We start from the raw sequence: 22881 nt of genomic DNA on the forward strand, positions 1-22881 counted from the left end.
TTTTAGGTGAGCATTGATTTTGACACAATGCACTCTTTCAATTCTTTGTCAAATAACAATTCTTTATACATCACCCACGTTAGTATAAGAAACTGTCTCTTAATTAATATCCTAACACTATGTAAACAGAAAGAAAGGACCATTAGGATAATAGAAAAGTCTGTACTTACCACTATAATGCTTTCATGTTCTTGAGTGGTTAGATTAATGTTCTGCAAGAATAAATTAGTGACAGTTATCTCTGGTTCCAAGACACAACAACTGAACACAAACAGTTATTAAAACAGGATAGAGAGATTGCAGTGAAGTAAAAAAAAAAAAGACATCTGTCATGTATCTGAATTATTAACGCAGCACTGACCTTTACTTGAGATAAACAGCATGGCACATGTACTGATTTGAGGACATATAAAACACACACAAGCAGAAAAATGCCAGCCAGGATTCACTCCTCGTCATCTACTGTGTTCTCTCTTTTGCTACTTGCAGAAAGACTGCCCAGCAATGGGTCAGAGGCACTCCTAAACGCCAGGGCGTCTGGCCGTCTGTATCAAGGTAATTGTGGAGCAAACTACAGCATTCTCATCATGCATCAAAGTATCAGGGTGCTTTGTTTCAGTTGTACACCAGACACACCCTCTCGCTGTTTGGGGGTTGTGTAAAGGAGATGTTAGGGAGAAGTTACACTACACGCGCAGTATCACGGGATGGATCAAATTCTGCGTGGTTGTGCATCATCTTTTCTCCCATTTTTCAGGTGTGAAGTACATTTAATTTAACATTGCGCACCACTTCTTGATGCTTATACATCGTCTGCATGGGTTCTTGAAGTATCCCGAGGTGACATATATAGTATACTGTAAGTAATATATTTAAAGATGGGATCGCCCATTGTGCATCTTGCTCCTCAAGAATTTCAAAGGGACACCTTATCCAATGCTTTAAAAATGGAAATTAAATAAAAATGACGCCCCTCCCCCTTTATCCCCCCCCCCTCCCCCCAAAAAAAGGTCTTCCTGGAAGTGTCAGTCCTCACCTCGGAGAGTAACTTGGAGACTATTTCTAGGGGTGCTTGATGGATTGAGTCATCCTGCAGGGGAGAGGTGAGCGCCATATCCACTAGCGTCCGGATCTCCTTCAGTACAACTTCCCAGCGATTCGGGTTGCTCAGCACTTTTTTGTACTTGTAAATCTTTTTCTGGAAGACAATAATCCCCACTTATTACATTGTTCCTTTAACTGAGACCATTTCCCAAAGGGAAACCCCCCCCCCCCCATCGTTTTTAATTTGTATTAATGAATTATTATTCATGAAATATTACTATCATTGCATTGTGGTTATAATATTGCTGCTTCTTTTGTGCAAGAAATATTCCACATTAAATGTTCTGCGTGTATATTGGAAAGTTGAATTAAATTCCAACCATTATGGTCCTCATTACGAAAAGCGTATCCTTTATACAACCGTACAGTATGTTACATTTAATGGGGCAGGGCCTCTCCTTCATATTGTCTTAAAGCTGCAGTTCATGTAATCTCCTACGTGTGTGTTTTTTTTTTTTAAATAAATCGGTTCTGTACTATGAGAAATTACTTGCAGCATTTAAAAAATAAAAAATACATTTTAAAGACATTTTTAATGTATTATAATGTAACAAGCATTTTTTGTTTCAACCATTTAGGCCCGTATAATAGTGGGTGCGGTTGCTGCGCCGTGCGCGCGGCAGTTAAAGTTGGCTGTGGTTAGCCAGCCATTGTTTGCTAAGGGAGCGTGGAGTCGGGCAATAGCGGGGAATACGCAGAAAACTAAGTATTTGCGCCGCTACCGCCGCTGTAATGTATGTGTGTGTGTGTGTGTGTGTGTGTGTGTGTGTGTGTGTGTGTGTGTGTGTGTGTGTGTGTGTGTGTGTGTGTGTGTACAATGTTAATAAATAATTTATTCTCAACGTGTCTTTTTTTTTTATTTTAAAAATATATAATAAATTAATAACACACAATCTACATGTACGTACACACACATATATACATACATATATACACACACACACTGCAAACCTGTCGCTCCCGGCAGCACGGACTGTACACACAAAAAGTGTGCGTCACATGCATGCTCGTTCGTGTAGGTGTGGGCGCGCTATAGAACAAGCCTTAGGCTGCGGCCCCGCTGGCGCTGAGTGCGTTCATGCTTGAGAGCGGTGACGTCTCCAACAACCAAGGCTGTCCTGCATAATTTTGAAGTAAACGCGCTAAGCGCGCTCAGCGTCAGCGTGGACGCAGCCTTATAAAGTCACATCCCCTTCCTCTTCTGAAGAATGCTCGGGCACACCCCTTTTTGAGCCCTGCCCTCTCTCTAGCAGTGCACCAATTGTATCTAGTGACTGCCTGGTCACATGATCTTCCCCACAGCACTTTGCATCTTTGGTCCTCTTCTGCTGCACTGACAGAGATTTAGTGAGCCCACAAGTCGAATCTTCGCCGATCGATCACAGGAGAACGGATTGATCGGTAACTTAGCTAATTACTTTTCAGTGTGCACATTGTATTGAGGCACATATTGAATGGAATGGATATTTTAAAAACGGCAGCTTGAACTGCTGCTTTAAGAGATATAAACTTTTTGTCATACAATGTTATTGTCCCCCCTGCTACATTGTACTGCACTGCGGAATATGTCAGAGCCATACAAAAAAAAAGATAATAAGAAAATCAGTCTCTTCGTTATCCTGTCTATCAGACAAATTGTAATAACCACAGCGAAACATTTTAAGGACACCTGTGAAACTACCAACTCCCTCCCTCACGGCTGTTACTTTCGGCCGACCAAAAGGATGAAGGGTCAAAATGACAGTTTTGGTGAAAACAATGTAACGGACGAGACATTTTCATGGCAATATTTCGTATTTCTGGAAAACAAACAAATTTCAACTGGGTTTGTTCCCATCCGTTACTCCCGGTGTGTTTACTCAATATCATGTGAGATATGCAGCATCACTGTAACACATATTAATTGTGATCATGCATGTTAGCTATGACAGTTTATTTCTATAAGGCCGCACGCATAGTGCCCACGACGGCGACGCGTCACCCGTCGCCGCTAGCAAAAGTTGTATTTCGCTTTGCGGCGCCGTCGCAGGCGACCAGGCCATTGATTGGTTCAGGGGCTGTCACACGAGGCGACAGCCCCTGAAAAATCAAATATTCGCGGCTGCAAAAACTCGCGTTGCCACGTCGCCGTCACGCTTACTATAAGTGCACGTGGCTGCGACAATGCATTTGATTTTGGGCATTGTTGCGTCGCCGGCACTATAAGCGCGGCCTAATGATTGTGTAATGCAGGACAATGCAGAAGGCAGAGTGAAAAAACTGCCCTGTGACAGGAGATAGTCACTTTGACGAAATAGGATGGAGTAATGTTGATTCACTTACGTCAATGTCAGCTACATCATGAGAGCCATTCACACAGACCGTGCGCTGCTATATTGCACACTTTACATGGCTGCACATTAACCTATTTACTGCCAAAGGCTTTGAAAAACAACATGATCCAGGCTCCCCTGTAATAGGGCTTCTTATTTGGAGGTTCATGGCTCATTGCTAAGGTGGCAAACGTGTGTAAATAAAGAGGAATAACCATACATGTTACTGCCAGTGGGGCGCAAGTCTCCTTGCAATGAGTCAATGCCCCACCCTTCCGCAAAGGTGGCAAGTGTAATGCCCGCAGTGCGCCAACATGAGCAAGGAGTGCAATACCCAGATTGCAGATATCCAAATATGGTGCAAACTGTGAAGACTTGGGGAGTGGGGGAAGGTAAAGACAGGCAGAGATGCAATGCCTGCCCCCCACCCTCCCATAAAGACATCAATACCCATGTTATATCAATACCCATGTTATACTGACATCTTGTCCTTGTAGTTATTTAGTGTTAGCAAACAGAATTTGCCTATGTTGTTTTATTAAAATATTATTTATAAAAAATGACAGGCGAAATAGAATAAGCGGATAAAGGTGCCCGCAGAACCAGTAACCCGAAAGTCCAACTGTACAATCAAGATTCCCACACAGATCTATGTTTTTTTTTTTGTAGGGTTTTGCTTAAACGAATGGACAAACCCCCCCCCCCCACCCCCACCAATTGTGCAATGCATTGCGGGAACCCCGGCAGTGAAAGAGTTAACCCCAGCCAGGTGCCAGGTGCTTTTGCAACACCTGGCATTGCACTTTCAAGGTTGCAAAAGAAATGGTTCAACAGAAACAGACCGAAAACATTGCCACTTATATGGAATTAACCTAGTAATACATGGATCTGTTCCTCCGGTGTTAGGGGAGAGGAAAGGATGGATCCCTTTCACATTGGCAGATATGCCTATTATAATGTCACCGCCTCTTAAATTGTCAGTCACTTACTGTCCCTAAAACATCACCGACTCTCGCGGGTGGCTGACCGTAGAAACACAACAAAAAATATCAATATCCACGTTGTTATTTTTTTTTATATGGCGACGTTACTAGGATATCGGTATATTGCCAAACTTTTATCCTGGCTGATATGTACCATAATCGCCCGTTACAATCGCCGCTGGGGGTTCCTACTGAATTAAAAGGCGTCTTCTACAGAACCCTCAGAAAGAAAGATGGAAACCCGACACCCAGCACACCCAGAAAAGCAGAGGCTTAATAATCGGCAGTATGTGTAACAAGCCCAGCTGTACAGTTAATTGCAAATGGAAATATATATACGTATATCAATTTCAAAGTATTTATATTTAAATAATACAAAGGCTGGTTAGCCCCTCTACGCTGTTAAAGGGGCTTCCCCAATGAATTGTAGGTCCCTGTGACAGTGGAGAGGTTCATGAAATCTTTAAGCATTTAATATTTTCTTAACATAAGTTACCAACATGTTCTGTAGAACAATACAATGGGATACAGTGAAAACCTACATCCTCTGCAGATAAAGACGAGCTCACAAAGCTGGCTGACTAAATAACTACTGTACATTCATGGTCATCATAAGAAATGATTCATGCGTTTGTTAGTCATAAGATCGCTGCTGGCTGCATGCAAAAAAAATATATCTCCAATCTAAAATATCAATGCAAAACTGACACATCTAGGGAAGGACAATGTCACCTAGTGCAAAATCCAATCACCATTCTAGAAATACCAATCCAGACCCATGGTTTGATGTTTGGTTTGAGCTGTGCTTGTACACTGCAGCAATCTTTAAATACCCCAGCGAATTCAACTGTCAGATGGACGCATCCTTTCAGAATGCTGCCGGAGCTCACAGGGGTTCCTGCATTCTAACAGCAGCTACAGCACATCCTAAAATCTACTGACGGTGGCTATTACCAGCCGCTTACCAGACAAGATCTCACCCTTCATCAGGAGCTGCCCGTGTAAGGTTCAGACGCACAGTCTTTCTAAGATGTCGGTTAATCACCGCTCTTCAGGCAAAGCAATTTGGGAGACAATGCAGCTCTATTGCTAATTAGAACAAAACGTGTCGCTCCTCGGTATCACTGTGAAGTATTTGGTTCGTGTGAAAGACGTGTGTCGATTAAAATGGCTCTGCCAGTTTCGGTGCTTGCGCTGTCCCTGCTGTCACATGGAGTCACGTGCAAATCAACAGCATGCTCAAATGTGTTTTTTTTCCTATTCGGCTTAAGCATTGGAGTTATTTATAGTGATATATTATCTGTCTTCGGAGCACACTACAATTTACATGTTCATGGCTGCCTTGTATTTTTCTTTATTATTATTATTTTATTTTTTTGCTCACCGGCAGGATATTATTTGCTGATGAGAGCCTCACTGAGAGCTTCAATTAAGCCAGAAAGAGTCGGTTCATTAGAGAGGGCGATTTGATTTGCACCAGTGAGCATTTGGCTGAGGACAACTCACCTGATGGCCATTCCTTACTAAGGAGCGATAATAACTCACAACACTTGTCATTCTTATCAAACGAACAACGGGAAGAAGCTGCAGCTTAGAGCAGCCCTGATTTTATGCACGTATGCTCACAGATTTCCAAGAGAGAGTGGGAGAGAGCATTGAACTAAATGTGTACAGTACTTGTTGCTACGTTCCCTTAATACTGTAGAAAATACAAAGCACTGGGTTACAAGTTAGGGGTTACGGTTACAAATTAGGGGTTATAGTTACATGTTAGGGGTTATGGTTACAAGTTAGGGGTTATGGTTACAGGTTAAGAGTTTGGAGTCATGGTTATGGGTTTTGGTTACAAGTTAGGGTTTATGGTTACGGTTACAGGTAGTCCTCGCTATCCAACGTTTCACTTTACAACGAATGGCATATCCAACGCTTTACAACGCAACCCTAAGGGCCATTTTTCGACGCCAAAATGCGTTATCCAACGCTCACCGCCACTGATTAACATGGGGCTCACTTTACAACGGTTTCACTATCCAACGCTACTTCCAGAACGGATTCTGTTGGATAACCGAGGACTGCTTGTACAAGTTAGGGGTTATGGTTACAGGTTACGGTTTACTGGTTACAGGTTACGAATTACGGGTTATGGTTACGGGTAAGGGGTGCCATAACCCCTTTTACTGTCACAGTTTGCGGATCCAGATTAAAGAAAATATAATATATATTTTAAAAATGTAATTCATACACAAATTGCCTTCATGTTAGAACTCCTGCTTGGATAATATGAGGGGCTCTTTTCAACATTTTTCAAATTGCGTCCTTAGCTGACTAATTTGCTAAACACAGGGCACTCAGTCGCACAAATCTTTTCAGTGCGTCTGTTGCATGGCTTTGCTTTACATAGACATGATATCTCAATCATATGAGTCACGGTCTTTCAGACAGGAACTGGGTGAGTCACGTGTTGCCATAAAGCAGGGCTGCTGCAAAGATGACGATGCACGGGAAAGTGGACTGATTGGAGCCAGGTGAATCTCCGTCTCGCTCACTGGGAGGCAGTTTTACTCATTCCAGCACGGTCTCCTTGGGCCTCATCAGTGAATTCCAAATTGTACCATGACACTCATATGTGACATTAATCCTAGCTTGGATCGCGCGTCTTTACAGTATGATGGGATTTTTATACACAATAAACTCTGCATTGTCCTCTGATGTTGAACATAAAATAAACATCAGGAGTAACAAAAGCTTGGAAGCAGCAGTACTGGCAAAACAAGTGCATGGAAAGGGACTTACAGAACCCTATAGCTCCTAGTTCCATGTTAACCCTTTCTTATGTAAAAGTATTATTTTATGTCGGTGCTTACACGTTCTGCATAGTTACATAGGAGATGAGGTTGAAAAAAGACATACGTCCATCAAGTTCAACCTATGCTAAATGTAGAAGACAGATACTTTATCCTATATTTGTATTTACAGTATTTTGATCCAGGGGAAGGCAAACAAAAAACCCCAGTGAAACATTATCCAATGATATAATAATAATAATAGCATGTTCTTGTATAGCGCTGCTAGTTTTACAGAGACATTTTGCAGGCACAGGTCCCTGCCCCAAGGAGCTTACAATCTGTTTTTGGTGTCTCAGGCACTTATAATATCTCATAAGGGGAGAATAAATTCCTTCCTGACTCCATATAACGGCAATCAGATTTCTCCCTGGATCAACTTCCTACCTCAGTATGTACCTCCAACACCAATCCCAGCACCTACCTCAGTACGTACCTCAAGCACCTACCTCAATATGTACCTCCAGCACCTACCTCAGTAAATACCTCCAGCACCAATCCCAGCACCTACCTCAGTATGTACCTCCAGCACCTTCCCCAGTATGTACCTCCAGCACCTTCCCCAGTATGTACCTCCACCACCTTCCTTGGTTTGTACCCCCAGCACCTACAAATTAAACATGAACTGCAACAGTGCTCCCCCAGTTTGGAATTTGCAGAATGGCAATAGGAGTTAAACTGGGTTTACATTTACAGTGCCCATAACTGTGCACCTGTTAAAAAAAGTATATATAAATATTATTATTATAATATTATTCTAATTTGAATGGGGCCCACCCACTTCTCTGTCTACCTGCACCATCTTTTTACCTTTTCTTTGTGCCAGGTCTACAAAAAGTCATTTGATATAACCTTCCTCAAATTGAAGGGGTCCTAGTTTGACCCCTTAGGGGGCTGAATGTGACTTGGGACACACGTCCGATACAGAGCTGCCTCAGTATCAGAACATACTAAAATATCAGAACTCCTCAGCAAGCTTATTAATGATTAATAAACACAAACAGATGCACAGCCCGGAAACCGGTTACAAAAATCCATCTGGTGTGGACATACTCGCCAAGCAGTGCAAATCCGTTAGGCCCCTTATGGCCATTCATTCCAATGAGCCACAGAATGGCTTAGAACTTCAAACAGCGCTATAATAACATGAAACGCGTCAGAGTATGAACCTGTATACCACCATGTTGTCAACCTTCTAATAAAAGTTATTTTTTAACATTAGTTTCGCTTAGCCCCAGTGTTTTGGAACACAGTTCTCTGCTTTTTTCTCAGTTTCTGGACTTCCTTCTATGGCTTATAAACTGTTTAGTAAATCTGGGCCAAAAATAATCGCCTCTTACGTGGGAATCACTCACAGCCTCCTGTGCTTGTTCAGCTATTGTAATTCCAAAAGCAAGACCGCTGGTCACGTGACAGCCCGTCACATGACAGCCCAAACCTTAATCTGAGTAACTCAATCTGTATTCCTTAACTGCAAAGAAAACAGGACAGGTCCAAGTGCTGCACATCACATGCACATTACATGCACTCATTTAGTTCTGACCATTTATTTATTATTTATAAAATGTTTTACCAGGCAGTAATACATTGAGAGTTACCTCTCATTTTCAAGTATGTCCTGGGCACAGAGTTATAATAACAAATACATGGTTACAAATACATAGTTACAATGAGTGAGCAGGGTTATCTATATCTATATTTCTGAAACCGTTGTATGTCCACTGTCGCACTGCCCCTATGGGCAATCTGATTGGTCCCAGCCTCTGGCCAATCAGATTGCACCCCCGCAACCCCACGGCTCTCATTGGCCGGTGGGGTCTAACATAACTCACACACTCACACCGCGTGCTCCTCTCCAAGATGGCCTACCACCCGATGTGCACCAGCTGCCACCTCCCGCCCAGGTAAGTTAGTACAAAATGCCGCCTCACACCCCTCCCGCAGGCCGCCTCACCCCTTACACCCACTGCGCCTCACAGCCCTGCGCGTCCCGCCTCACCCCTTACACCCACTGCGCCTCACACCCCTCCCGCAGGCCGCCTCACCCCTTACACCCACTGCGCCTCACAGCCCTGTGCGTCCCGCCTCACCCCTTACACCCACTGCGCCTCACAGCCCTGCGCGTCCCGCCTCAACCGCCTAGGCACGAGCGGGGGAGCGCACAATAATCAATAAATTATGTCCCCCCTAACTCAACTACTTCAGCCGCGCAACTTCCCGCCTCAGATCAGGACCCCACATGGCGCTTCCTGCCGCCGCCTGCGCGCGCCTCCGTGGCCCGGACCAACCCATTGGGGGACCAAGCTGCCGGCGCGGGGGGGAAGCGGCTGAGCCATCGGGGAACCGGGCGGAGGGGGGAGCGGCCAGGCGGCTGACCCATCGGTCGGGGGAGTGGGGAAAGGAGAAGCCCGAGCCATCGGGGAACGGGGGGGAGGAAAGGAGAGGCCCGAGCCATCGGGGAACGGGGGGGAGGAAAGGAGAGGCCCGAGCCATCGAGGAACAGGGGGGGGGGAGGAGGAAAGGAGAGGGCCGAGCCATCGGGGAACCGGGCAGAGGGGGGAACGGGCGGGCGACCCATCGGGGGGAGGGGGAGAGGCCCGAGCCATCGGGGAACGGGGGGGGGGAGGAAAGGAGAGGCCCGAGCCATCGGGGAACAGGGGGGGAGGAAAGGAGAGGCCCGAGCCATCGGGGAACGGGGGGGGGGGGAGGAAAGGAGAGACCCGAGCCATCGGGGAACAGGGGGGGGGGGAGGAAAGGAGAGGCCCGAGCCATCGGGGAACAGGGGGGGGGAGGAAAGGAGAGACCCGAGCCATTGGGGAACAGGGGGGGGGAGGAAAGGAGAGGCCCGAGCCATCGGGGAACAGGGGGGGGAGGAAAGGAGAGGCCCGAGCCATCGGGGAACAGGGGGGGGAGGAAAGGAGAGGCCCGAGCCATCGGGGAACGGGGGGGGGGGGGAGGAAAGGAGAGGCCCGAGCCATCGGGGAACCGGGCAGAGGGGGGAAGGGGCGGGCGACCCATCGGGGGGAGGGGGAGAGGCCCGAGCCATCGGGGAAACCAAGCAGGTGGTGGTTGGTGTGGGGGGGGGCAGCCGCAGAGCACCTCCCCTCCCTCCCACCCCTTGCACCTTGTATATATTGTAGTAACCCTAATAGGGATAGGGGACTAGTACCTAGTGCTGTTTAAGCACCAAGGAACAGTACACAATATGTCCCATACAGTGAAAAATGAGGATATAAACCCATAAATACAAATACAACTCACTGTGAACTTCCAAGATCCATAGGAGCAGTCAAAAGCAGCAATCAGCAGCGGGCAATCCAGGCAGAACAGCAAGAATGGGTGAGAAGAGGCAGTGCCAGCCTGCATCATGTGGCCTGTTATATGATATATAGATATCGGATATATTCTATACACCCTGCAAAGGCCCCATCAAAAATGCTTAGAGCCGGGTTAAATATTCCCTCATTTTTAGCACACTTATACCCCACGTCAGCGGTGGGGTACTCCAGTCCTCAAGGACCACCACGGATATCCCTGCTTCAGCACAGGTGACGCAGTCTGTGACTGAGCCACCTGTGCTGAAACAGGGAAATTCTGAAAACCTGACCTGTTGGTGGCCCTTGAGGACTAGAGTTGCCCGCCCTTGCTCTCTGTACATCAATTTACATCTATAGCCCTTAATATTAACACCATCTTAATGCAAAGAAATGTCTGCAGGTGACGCCGTTTCGATTATATGCAAATAGTGGTTGAGATAAACACTGTGACGTGTTCATCTCCGGACTGTTTAAAGCGCTAAACTGACACGAAAACGGTCAAAGTTCATGTTACAGAATTTGCATGATATTGTAATTACGTGGAGCAGGAGTGCCTACCCGACACACGTGTTATTCCTATTAAAGCAGCTGACATGGCGGCTTCCTATTGGTCCCCGTGAGGCCGAATATTTATACCTCCATTATGCTTCCCCTGGAGGGGACACTCTACTTTACAGGTAAGTATTTCGGGAACCAAGGACTTCCCTTTCAACTCTGGGAACCCTGGCTCCCTCTTTTAGGCCGCAGATATAGCAGGCGGCCGCGACCGAGCGCGTGCCCCAGAGGCGATCCGTGGCCTTTGGGATGGGGAGGCAGAGACGTGGCATGGAGGCATGCCCGTGACGTCATCTGAGCGATTCGCCCTCATTGGCTGAACCGCGCACATGACCCGGCAGTCGCTCGTTCTAAGGACTGCCTCATGGACTTACAGCCTTTTGTTTCCGTCGCACGCGCGGTCGTGGGGAGTATGGGTGCGGCCGTAGTAAAATAAAAGGAGAGGTTAAAGAAAGGAAACGAACAAGGGGAAGTGCATGTCCCGTGTAGCACACATCACATGTACCACACGTATAAGACTTGAACATTTAGCTGAAGTGCTAAGAACTGGAATATTAGTTAATTAAAGGGCTACATTGTTTAAAAACAACCTGCGTTCCCAGGTAGACCCAATGATGCGGTATATGTATTTGAGTTAGTCTTATATCTAGGTGAGCTTTGCTGTGCTGAGTTTTAGTATGAGGAATAAGTTATTTCCTCTCCGTGAGACGCCGTGTTCAGAATCAACCGTACTGTAGCTGCTTGGCTTGTGTATCGCAGTATTTGCGTGTGCCGAGAAGCTTGTCTAGGTGCAAACATGCATCTACTAGCAGAAGTAAATGTTATTGTCTCGTTGTGTGATCGGCAATGTGCCTCCTGCCCTGAAAGAGTTAAGAATCGGCGTGTTCGGGTGAGTGACAATTTTAGAATGTTTGGAAGACAGTGACGTCTGCTCCTGGCTTCTCAGAATCCACAAATTGGCCATAATGATGGTGTACAGGTGCAAAGGTTTATTAGCCTGTTGATAACACCCATTTCAAAATACATTTATATAATCACCTTGCTAAATTATGCTTTGCTTTTGCAACTCCTTACTGTACAGCCTCGTGTTTGCATGTGTGAAGCGTGTTTTGAAATACCTGACCACAGTTTCCAAATGCAACTAACCCTGGAGATTCTTGGAAGGACTTTTAGGTCCTTGCTTGGGTAATGTACAGTTGTACCATCAGTTTGGGTTAAGGTATTATTACAATGCTCACACATCGTACGTATGGCAGGCTCACTGATTACCAGCACCTAACATAGCACAAGTTGCTGTATTCATTAAATTAGTTAATCTAAATATGCAATTTGAAATGTTACTGCCACATTTTTACCCCACTTGTATTAGCATTCAGTATATAAAGAAGTTCAAACACACACAGACAGACAGACACACATACACACAATATATATATATGTATATATATATATATATATGTATATATATATATATATATATATATACATACATACACACACAGACACACATATATAGAGGGCTTGACAAATGCACTCGCCCACTAGCCACGGGCGAGTACATTTCGGGCTCTGTCAAGTGCTTGCCTGCAGTGGGGTCTGGCGGCGTGGTGCAGCGATCTCCGTCTTCTCCCCTGCAAATTGTACTCTTTACCCTGCATGTCCTGAAAAAATGGTCGCGCGGCGTCAAATGACTCCCGTTGCCATGGCAACGGGATGCTACACAGCGTCAAATGGCCATTTTTTCATGACCTGCAGGGGAAAGAGTACAATTTGCAGGGGAGAAGATGGAGATCGCTGCACCACATCGCCGGACCCCACCAGATCCCGCCACAGGTAAGAGTCGTGAATGGAGGGGGGCGAGTTACTTCTGGGGGGGGCGCGTGTGGGTTTTTCCCTAGTTTGTCGAGCCCTCTATATATACACTCACATATAGCCAATAAAGAATATCATTTGTGAGCATATTCAAATGTCTTAGACAGGTCTGCAACCTGTCTTTCAACCATTATCACCTAGCATACAGTGCTCCCACTGCAGCGAGGTATTCTGGGAAATTACATGCAAATGAGCACACAATGTGTCACCTTTTGCCTGGAATATCCATACACATGGATATAAAATGTAATGGTACACACACACACACACACACACACACACACGTATATGTACTTAGTTAAGTTATGGTAGGTAAAAAAAAGTGACAAAAACCCTCCACAGCAAAGCATATAGCAAATGGAAATATTACTGTATGCTCATTTGCATGTCTTAGACAGTGCCACCTTTTGCTTCTAAACCATATAACATGGTCCCCTGTAAGCTTATGCATATATATATATATATACCTCCTTCCCTCAAATCTTGATCTCACTGCCTCCAAGTTTGCAGGAAGGTGGCACAGGATGTTCTGGAAGATGCACTTGTGTTGGTAGGTTTAACCATACTATGAAAGCTTGAACAATATACCCGGCTAAAAGGGGAAAAGTACTCGCCCACATGCAAATGAGACCAGCATGGCAAGTAAGGCCTCAACCCCCAAAAATGGAACACACCGAAAAACAATGGCCCTCATTCTCCGGGAGGCCGGATTGTTCCTGCGCCTGACAGCGTTCAGGAAGAAGGCACGAAGTCTGAGAGGGCATCGCTGCATACTTATTTTCGGAGAGATGTAATTAAATCACATCATCGTTTTCTTTTACAGAACAAACAGGTGAGTCTGTGGAACGCTTGGGTGACGTGGTATCCTGATATGGAAACTCTGATGGATTGTTACGTAATGAACGTGTTGGAACAGTGCACTGGAAGCGGTGCTCATTGTGGAATGGGAAGGAATGTCTTCCTATATGTGGGGAGGGGAAAAGTCTAAAAACTGAACCATACTGTTAAACAAGAAGACAGGAAACCCTGCCTCCCCCAAATGCAGATTTACTTTCGGATAATGAAACAACGTACGTACGTGACTCCCTTTCTGTTCCCAGAACTCGGGCTGATGAGAGCAGTTAGGACCAAACCGAATCTAATGAAATGGATCTGTTTTTTTAACTTAAACTTGTTGCTGCTTTCACAAGACATCAGAGCAATACAAAGGGACACTTTGTACACCCTTTGCCAGAAAAAATTAAGTCATTTAAAAAAAGCAGCTATATGGATGGAGCAATAGATGAGTTTAAAGCTGCAGACCAAGCAATATCCTACATGTGTTTTTTTTAAATAAATCATTTCTGAACTATGAGAAAATACTTGTAGCGTTTTAAAAAAAACACACAACTCTACATTACATTTTGAATGTATTATAATGTATCAAGCATTTTGTGTTACTATAGCAAACATTACAAAGTCACATCCTCTTCTGAAACAGGCTCTGGCACACCCCTTTTTGACCCCTGCCCTCTCTAGCAGTGCACCAATTGTATCTAGTGCCTGCCTGGTCACATGATCTTCCCCACAGAACTTTGCATTTTTGGTCCTCTTCTAGTGCACTGACAGCCATTTAGTGAACCCCCGAGTCGAATCTTCACCGATTGATCACAGGAGAACAGATCGATCGGCAGCTTAGCTAATTACTTATCATTATGTGGAATGTATTGATGCGCATATTAAGAGGAAAAGTAATTATAATAAAATTTTTATAAACGACAGCTTCGATTGCTGCTTTAACGACTAACAGGATGTACACATTTCCTTTTTCTCCACCTACTGTGAGTTAAATAAAGCTCCAGCTGGGAGCGGCAGTTACGTTTGCTTACAAAACTCCCGTGAAACTAACCAAACTGGAAAATAAGTTGGTTAAACCAAATGCAGGTGCTGCTGCATGGGATCTGAATGAAGTGAGAGCACCCAGCAAAGGGTATGGTGTTCCCGCTGTCTTGTAGATTTAATTCTGTCTGCATCTGTCAGCTGCATTTTTATACGACAGGTGCAGGGCTAATTGCAGTGAGGAAAGGGTGCAACCGGGCCCCACATATAGGACTGTGAGTTTGTTTCAATATAAGTCTGGCCAATTATGGACTTTCAGTTCAAATGCCAATGCAAGGTGGGGGTTTACATGATATATTACCTCTAAATCTGCCAGACTCACAGTTTGTGGAAACTCAACAACGTTGAAATGCCCACTGAGTGTAAGAGATACAAACTGTCCAATTCTTCCTATTGATCCAAGAGACCCTTTAACAAATGGCCTAACAAGGTGTATAATTTACAGCCGGATAACAATTTCCTCCATTGAGTGTAAGTGAGTGGAAGGCAAAGAGATCGCTCTCATTTTAGGGTTTATGTATCAGGACCATTTTGGAGCACAACTGGGACATTTTCATCCTATCCCTATGTATCAAAGTATTTTGCTTCAATTTTGCCCCGTCTGCCCAAGCTTGCACCTTGGGGAGAGTCAGTAGGAGGAGTTGGGGGGAGTTACATGGTACACAGATTATAATGAGATGTATCACATTCTGCATCTCTGTCCCAGCTGGCACCTTGGGGAGAGTCAGTAGGAGGAGTTGGGGGAGTTACATGGTGCACAGATTATAATGAGATGTATCACATTCTGCATCTCTGTCCCAGCTGGCACCTTGGGGAGAGTCAGTAGGAGGAGTTGGGGGGAGATACATGGTGCACAGATTATAATGAGATGTATCACATTCTGCGTCTGTGCACCATTCTTTTTGCGCTTTATTTGTCCCTAAGTCAGTGAAGAGTACATAAATAAATTTACCCCAAAGAAAATTCAATTAAATGAACACGACTAATTTAAAATCTAACCTTTAATGTTATTACTTAAAACATATATTATTGAGTGTTGGTGTAACGACGTTAAAAAGAAATTAAACAGAATACCTAAATCCCCTCAAATATGTACCCACTCAAACACATTAGTACAGTTTGTGAGGTGGTGGGGAAATATATGTTTTAAGTAATAACATTAAAGGTTATATTTTAAATTAGTGCTGTGCATTTAAGTGAATTTTCTTTGGGGTACATTTATTTCTGTACTCTTCACTTCACTGATTCACTTTCAGTTCACAGTTTGCACCCACTTTATGATTATCGTATGAATTAATTTGTTAATTAGTATGGTTTAAGTTGCTCACTCCCTATCCCTGTCTTTCTTCTTTATGTGGCCCTAACCCTCCATATCTGAAGTGGCATAAATATAAAATTCTGTATCAGATGTAAGGAACTGTTCTAAAAAACAGAGCAGCGCCTCCAAACACATTTCCTCTGAGATGACACATATATCCCCTTTGCTTCTAAGAGACCTCACATACGGCATACAGTATGAGCAAACATGCTCGCCACACACAGACTTTGGCTTTGCCTCAGTATTTTTCTACTTTGTGATCATATTAAAATACATGTTTTCTGTCCAAAAAATGCTTTCCATTTCAGCATCTCATCTGAAATTAGAATGACAGATTTTAAAGTTACTTTGGATCAAATTTTTAACTCAAAAACATTTGACTTTCTCTTCTACTAAAGTTATAATCATATCAGACTGCAAGCTCCTTGGCACAGGGATCTCCTTGCTATGGTCTCAGTTTGCCTTAACATGCACTCTTTTGTTATGCAATGCTACCCTCCGTCTCGCATTGTACACCGCTGCGGAATACATTGGCGACATTCAAATAAAAAAAGATAATAATAAAAGACCAGAGAGACCGCTCAGCCATGTGACACACTTTCTGCATGATAACATTTATTTCATATATTTTGCAGCTTTCCATTGTAGAATACTTGCTAGAAATGGCGCTATTGCAAAAACAAGGGCGCATTCGGTGTCACGCCACTTGCAGAATGTTTCCTTAGAGCTCATGGAACTGTGACATGTCCCTCATTCCATTTACTCCTTTATTTGGAACCCATTAAGTGCTAACGAGGCCAGCAATGCATTACTTCAGAATGGGTTAAACCAGGGGTGCGCCATTTTTTCAGTCTGCGCCCCACTGCCTGCTATCCCCACCTGCTAGCGTCCCCCCCCCATTTACCTTGTCTCCGGCGTCAAATGACGCCACAGTCATGTGATGTCACACTGCCACGGCAACGCGACGTCATGTGACCCCGCGGCATCAAATGCCATGGCGACACGTCGCCCGAAGCTGTCGGAGACAAGGTAAGGGAACTTACAGAGGAAAGAGCGCAGGGCCTCTGTAAGCTCCGCGCCTCCCCCGCCGCCCCCCTCCCACCAGAAAATATCGCGCGCCCCAGTTTGCACACCCGGGGTTAAACTATGCAAAAAGCAGCCGACTAGAGAACGGAGCACGACCAAGACTGATGAAAAAATAAAGATCAAGAAGGGTAACTCCCATTATTTCGCTCATATGGACATAGACAGGTAAAAAAACGCACACCTACGCTTTTCGTGCGCAAGCACTTTATCAAGATGCTTAAGGGAGGTTGTCATGCGTGCTGCATAATGTGGTTACCCGTGGGATACCATTAGGCGGTACTCCTGAGCACACAGATATATGGATTTCATTTTATGGATATTCTAAGGCATTCCGGGCACTAAATGATTTACAGTCCTGAGGAGTCTCGGAGAGCACACGTGTGGGATGAGCACCGTTTCACATTGAACTAAACTATGCAAAAGGAGCATTCGGGAAACAGAAACCCGAGTGCCTGTGTATATGTGAGGATGGAGCCTCATTCAATCTGTGTCCCCTCATTCAATCTGTGGTGCGTTTGAAAGAATATATAACTGCTAAACAAATGCTATAGGGATTTCTTGTGGGGGGGATCACGCGTTTAATAAGGCCCCCAAACTGCACCTCAATCACTGCGAGAGCTTCCAAAGTCTCGCCCCGCAATGCCTTCCCGCTGTGGATGCAAAGCATTATGGGGAGTGACTTTGGAAGCTCCTGCTGTAAGCGACAACTATACCCTCCCCCCACCCCCTCCCCCACTAAGAAACAGTAACACAAAGTGGGAATAAGCGCTTCAGACATGAAAGTAACATTAGGAAAAGGAGTTCCTCCCCCGTAGAGCTTACAATCTAAGTGGAATCTGTACTTATCGTTGTATCCAGTTTCCTGACTTCTTAATGACCCCTGTTTAGAGCTTAAAGTACTGTGTATAGAGGAAATTAACTTGTTACACTTGTTAGCTGGAACTTAACGGAGCAATCCACCCTAACCAACCTCCATTTTATTTTACAGGATTGAAACCCGGGGTCCTCCAGAGGAGAACTCCCTTCCCGGTTCCCGAGATACTCACTGCTGAAGTTACCGGTATTACTTTCTGGTTTGTAGACGGTATTTCAATGGTTATCCAACTGAAAGCAACAACCAATGATGTTGCAGGTTCCTATAGGCCTGAGATTTGCCAGCCATTTTGTTTCACCTATAGGAGATGTAAACCTGGTAATTTCACCGGTAGATATATTGTGAACCGGGGGTCTCTGGAGCTGAAAATAGTGGAGTTTCGCTCTTGGGGATTCTGCGGTGAGCGTCTATAGGAGCAATCAATTCGCCAAGTGCTAGCGAAGGGGCATGAGACTGGCACTTGGTGGCTGTTCCACGAGATGCTGAGGACTTATGACAACTCTATCTTATATATATATATATATATGGGCATATGTGTGCATTTTGGACCCAATAAAGATCCGCAGAGACTTTAACTATTTACCCTTTACTGTTCACCACCGTACTTGTCTCTGCTGAGGTTGTCTTATATATATAATCAACTAACATTCAGCTATGACAGATTTTACGAAAAACGTACACATTTCTCCTTTGAATACGTGTTATTTTCACTCACCTTCCACTGCAAAGAATGAAACCATTGATCTCTCAAGTAACTGTTTGCAGCCTGGAGAAAAACACAAGAGAAAGATACAGTATTAGATTTGTTTCCACACTCGCAAAAAACAACGTGACAATTACATAATATTCTACGGAACTGAAACCATGAGACTGTTTCACTGCCCGAGAAACTCTGGTTGCAGCAATACCATTGTGAACCGGTTTCAATTTTTAGCAGAGATCCCACACATTCTCCCCATTACACTATATAAAATACCTTCGGCACTCGTAGGGTCACCGCAAATATGGTAAAAGGTGGGCGCTGACGTAAATTCCATAAGGGCCTAGTAACCATGTCTCCATGCGGCTTTGACCCTTCTGCCTTAACCCCTCCACTGCCAAAAAGCACTATAAGGTTTTCGGGTTCAACCCCTTGAGGCCCAATGCATTCAGGCCACTGTGGCAGGGAAACATTTACTTTGCTGTCACAAATGCAGTGCAGTAATTAACAATAACGAGTGTTATCTGCCCTCAACTCTCTGTGATTGGAATATCTGCAGCAGTCTTATAAGCTTCATTTTGAAAGCCTGTTTCACAAACGGTATACTGTGAAACTTGATATACATCAGTTCTGTACTATGAGAAAACAACTCTGAATGACATTTTTAATGTATTATAATGTAACAAGCCTTTTGTGTTTCTATAGCAACCATTGACAAAGTCACACCCCCTTCCACTTCTGAAACAGGCTCTGGCACACCCCTTTTTGAGCCCTGCCCTCTCTCTCTAGCAGTGCACCAATTGTATCTAGTGACTGCCTGGTCACATGATCTTCCCCACAGAACTTTGCATCTTGGGTCCTCTCCTACTGCATTGACAGCCATTTAGTCAACCCCCAAGCTGAATCTTCGCTGATCGATCACAGGAAAACAGATCGATCGGCAACTTAGCTAATAACTTATCATTGTGTGGATTGTATTGAAGCGCATATTAAAGAGAAACAAGTATAAACGGCAGCATTGACTGCTGATTTAAAAACTAATATTCTTTATTAACTTGCAACTTGAAACTTCACTAACGAGCCTGGATAGAGAGGGTGTCTACATCTTGTTTTTTTTTTACATTGCTATAAAGGTTTCAGCTGCTTTAATCAAAGTCAATAGCGCCCACAAGCCATTTCTACGCATTTCCTGGAATCTCCCAAATGGCAAACATCATATCTGCATGTTATGGACACTTCACTGGCCTCTAGGCGAGGCTGGGTTGGTATACAAATAATAATGATCCTTCAGTATCAGCTTCCTGCAGTGTATGTAAATATTTGCTCCATGCTGGGTACACATTTAATCAGGGTAGCAAAGTCTGTTATTGAAAAGGAACAATGCCCTTCTTTTTTCTGCAAGAACAACCAATGTGAAGACCAGCTTCTCCAATCACAGGTTCATATCATAGACTCATTGGACACATTTATTAATGGTGACTTTGACTCCCGTGCTTGTGCCCACTGACTTTTGGAAATCCGAGCTCCAGTTTTGTATCTACAAGTCCTGATCACAGACCTATTATTTCAAGGGACCTTGACAGAAGCCTGGGGAACAGAATCTCACGCACAGCTCTCCAGCTGGGTCCAGTAACGTATCCTCTTTTGTACGCACCTAAGTTTCTTATCCGCTCCAATGTACTCCTATCACCTCTGCATTAGACATGGTCTGACACTTAAAAGCAGCTGATGCATTGATGCTATGACGTGTACAAATGACTCTCGTAGTGGCAACTGAACAGCAAATCAGCTGTTTTTGAAGCATAATAGGCAGGGGTTGCTGTATCCAGGGTGGATAACGAGCACTGTAATGTCAACCTGATGTTGGAAGAGCCAGTTTCACGTTCTGTGCGGTTGCATTAAAAGAGCGGTTCTTCCTCATTTTCTATTTGTTCTGCTCCCATTTCCATTGCTGGGAAGCTGTGGGTCCCCAGAGTTACAATGTGCTATTTTCCGCTGCGGGGGAACCCCAGGTTCCTGAGACACAACCTGTAAAGGTAGCACCAGCATCGTCCCCTCCAAGGGACACAAAGTGAAGGTTTAAATCTCCCGCGTCACACAAGCCAATAGGAAACTCAACAGAAGATGTTATGGCGGCTTACTGGCTCACATTACGCAGAGAATTTAAATACATGGACTAGGCGCAGGGGTCCTCAACTCCAGTTCTCCAGGCCCTCTAACAGGTCAGGTTTTCAGGATATCCCAGCTTCAGCACAGGTGGCTCAATCAGCGGCTCAGTCAATGACATATTTGCCCGCACTCTACCCCGCAGTAACCCCTTTAATGCTGGAGCAGGCCTGCAACATATTGCATTGTAGGGGTTAATGGTTTAACCTCACACCGTTTGAAACTAAAGGAATAGCAAATCAAATCAGATGATGATGTCACAATCGTTTCATAAAAAACATCAGATAACGAAACAAAGTATTTTAGATGATTTATTTATTGTAAACAGGGTAACTTGAACTTTTGGGTGCTAGTCACTGCCATTATCATCTCTGTCTGACCCCTTACCCCTGTCCCTTATCATAATTAGCTTCTTCGATGTGGACAGGTCCCCATAAATCTGAGTATCTTATCATCTCTGTTTGATACTGAGAACCAAAGGAAAATGATCAGACTTCGTATGTCTGATTGTGAATGTATTGATCAAACACCTATTTTGAACCGATTAACCCCATGACTGACATTAGTTCCCTCTGGTCCTAAGCGGGGCTGCCCCTTTAAAAGCAGCACGGATAAACCGTTGAATGAAAGAAAGATGCTCTGGCTGCCAGATGCTCAGCGCTGTACTGTACAGCAGGTAGGAGAGTCTTTAGTGCAGCAGCCATGCTCAGGAAGTTTAACAAGGGCTTCTCCCTGTTTGTTTTTCCATCTGGTTACCTTCTGATTATTAAACACAGAGAAAAAGACACCCCACGTGTGCGTGCAAAACATTTACACAAGGAAAATGCGTGCACGATTAATGGCTCCCGCTTTGCAGAGGTACCTTCAGCGCATTGCTCTGCTAGAGCGCTGTGAAGTATTTCTGTTAAAGCTGCAGACCAAGCAATATCCTACATGTGAGGTTTTTTTTTTTTAATAAATCAGTTCTGTACTATGAGAAAATACTTTTTAAAAGAACTCTGAATTACATTTTAAAATGTATTATAATGTAACAAGCATCTTCTGTTTTTATAGCAACCATTTACAAAGTCACATCCCCTTCCTCTTCTGAAACAGGCTCTGGCACACCCCTTTTTGAGCCCTGCCCTCTCTCTAGCAGTGCACCAATTGTATCTAGTGACTGCCTGGTCACATGATCTTCCCCACAGAACTTTGCATCTTTGGTCCTCTTCTGCTGCACTGACAGCCATTTAGTGAACCCCCAAGTTGAACCTTTGCCGATCGATCGCAGGAGAATAGATCTATCGGCAATTTAGCTAATTACTTATCATTGTGTGGATTGTATTGATGCACAGATTGAAGGGATTAAAAAAAATTTTTTTTTTAAATAAACACGGCAGCTTGTACTGCTACATTAAAAACTAATATTCTAAATCTCCCAGATGTGGCACTATGGTAGCAAAGTGTCGGTGAAGTGCACTTAACAATGGATAGAAAGAAAGAAGACTATGAGATGTGTATTAACTACTGTGTCAGCGAAAAACAATCCCATCATACAGTATGTGTCCAATGCAGAAAGCTGGTTTAACTCACCTCTTCCATTAACCAGTAACTCTAGTATACCTTATTATACAATTATGGTAATTTTAGATTTAAAACAAAACCCACAACACATCTTTAGGGAAATCAGATCACCCCAAATCTGTTTGTAATAACAGAGGGTTCTCATCTGGGAAACAGTGCAGAAACAGTCTTTTTGTACCATATGAAAGCTGGTGATAATTCTAAGTTGGTAATAAAAAAAAAAAAATGAAACTTTCATACTTCGAGTTACAGAACAGTCAATAAATTAGACTATAAATTAGTAACACAATATTGTGCCAGTATTGATGTA

The 22881-nt window shown here is 44.2% G+C and overlaps 1 protein-coding gene across 2 annotated transcripts in view; it reads right to left on the reverse strand.

The window, feature by feature from the left end:
• The window catches only part of CMIP (c-Maf inducing protein), a 125511-nt gene that overhangs the window by 46803 nt on the left and 55827 nt on the right, over positions 1 to 22881 (reverse strand). For both annotated transcript variants that reach the window (XM_075576720.1, XM_075576719.1), the window contains exons 3-5: positions 18858 to 18908; positions 1037 to 1198; positions 171 to 212 (exon numbers count right to left, since the gene is read on the reverse strand). In XM_075576720.1, the coding sequence (XP_075432835.1) occupies positions 171 to 212; positions 1037 to 1198; positions 18858 to 18908 (255 nt within the window). The remainder of the gene's footprint in view (positions 1 to 170; positions 213 to 1036; positions 1199 to 18857; positions 18909 to 22881) is intronic.

The sequence above is a fragment of the Ascaphus truei genome, chromosome 19 (assembly GCF_040206685.1).
Source record: "Ascaphus truei isolate aAscTru1 chromosome 19, aAscTru1.hap1, whole genome shotgun sequence".
NCBI lineage: Eukaryota > Metazoa > Chordata > Amphibia > Anura > Ascaphidae > Ascaphus > Ascaphus truei.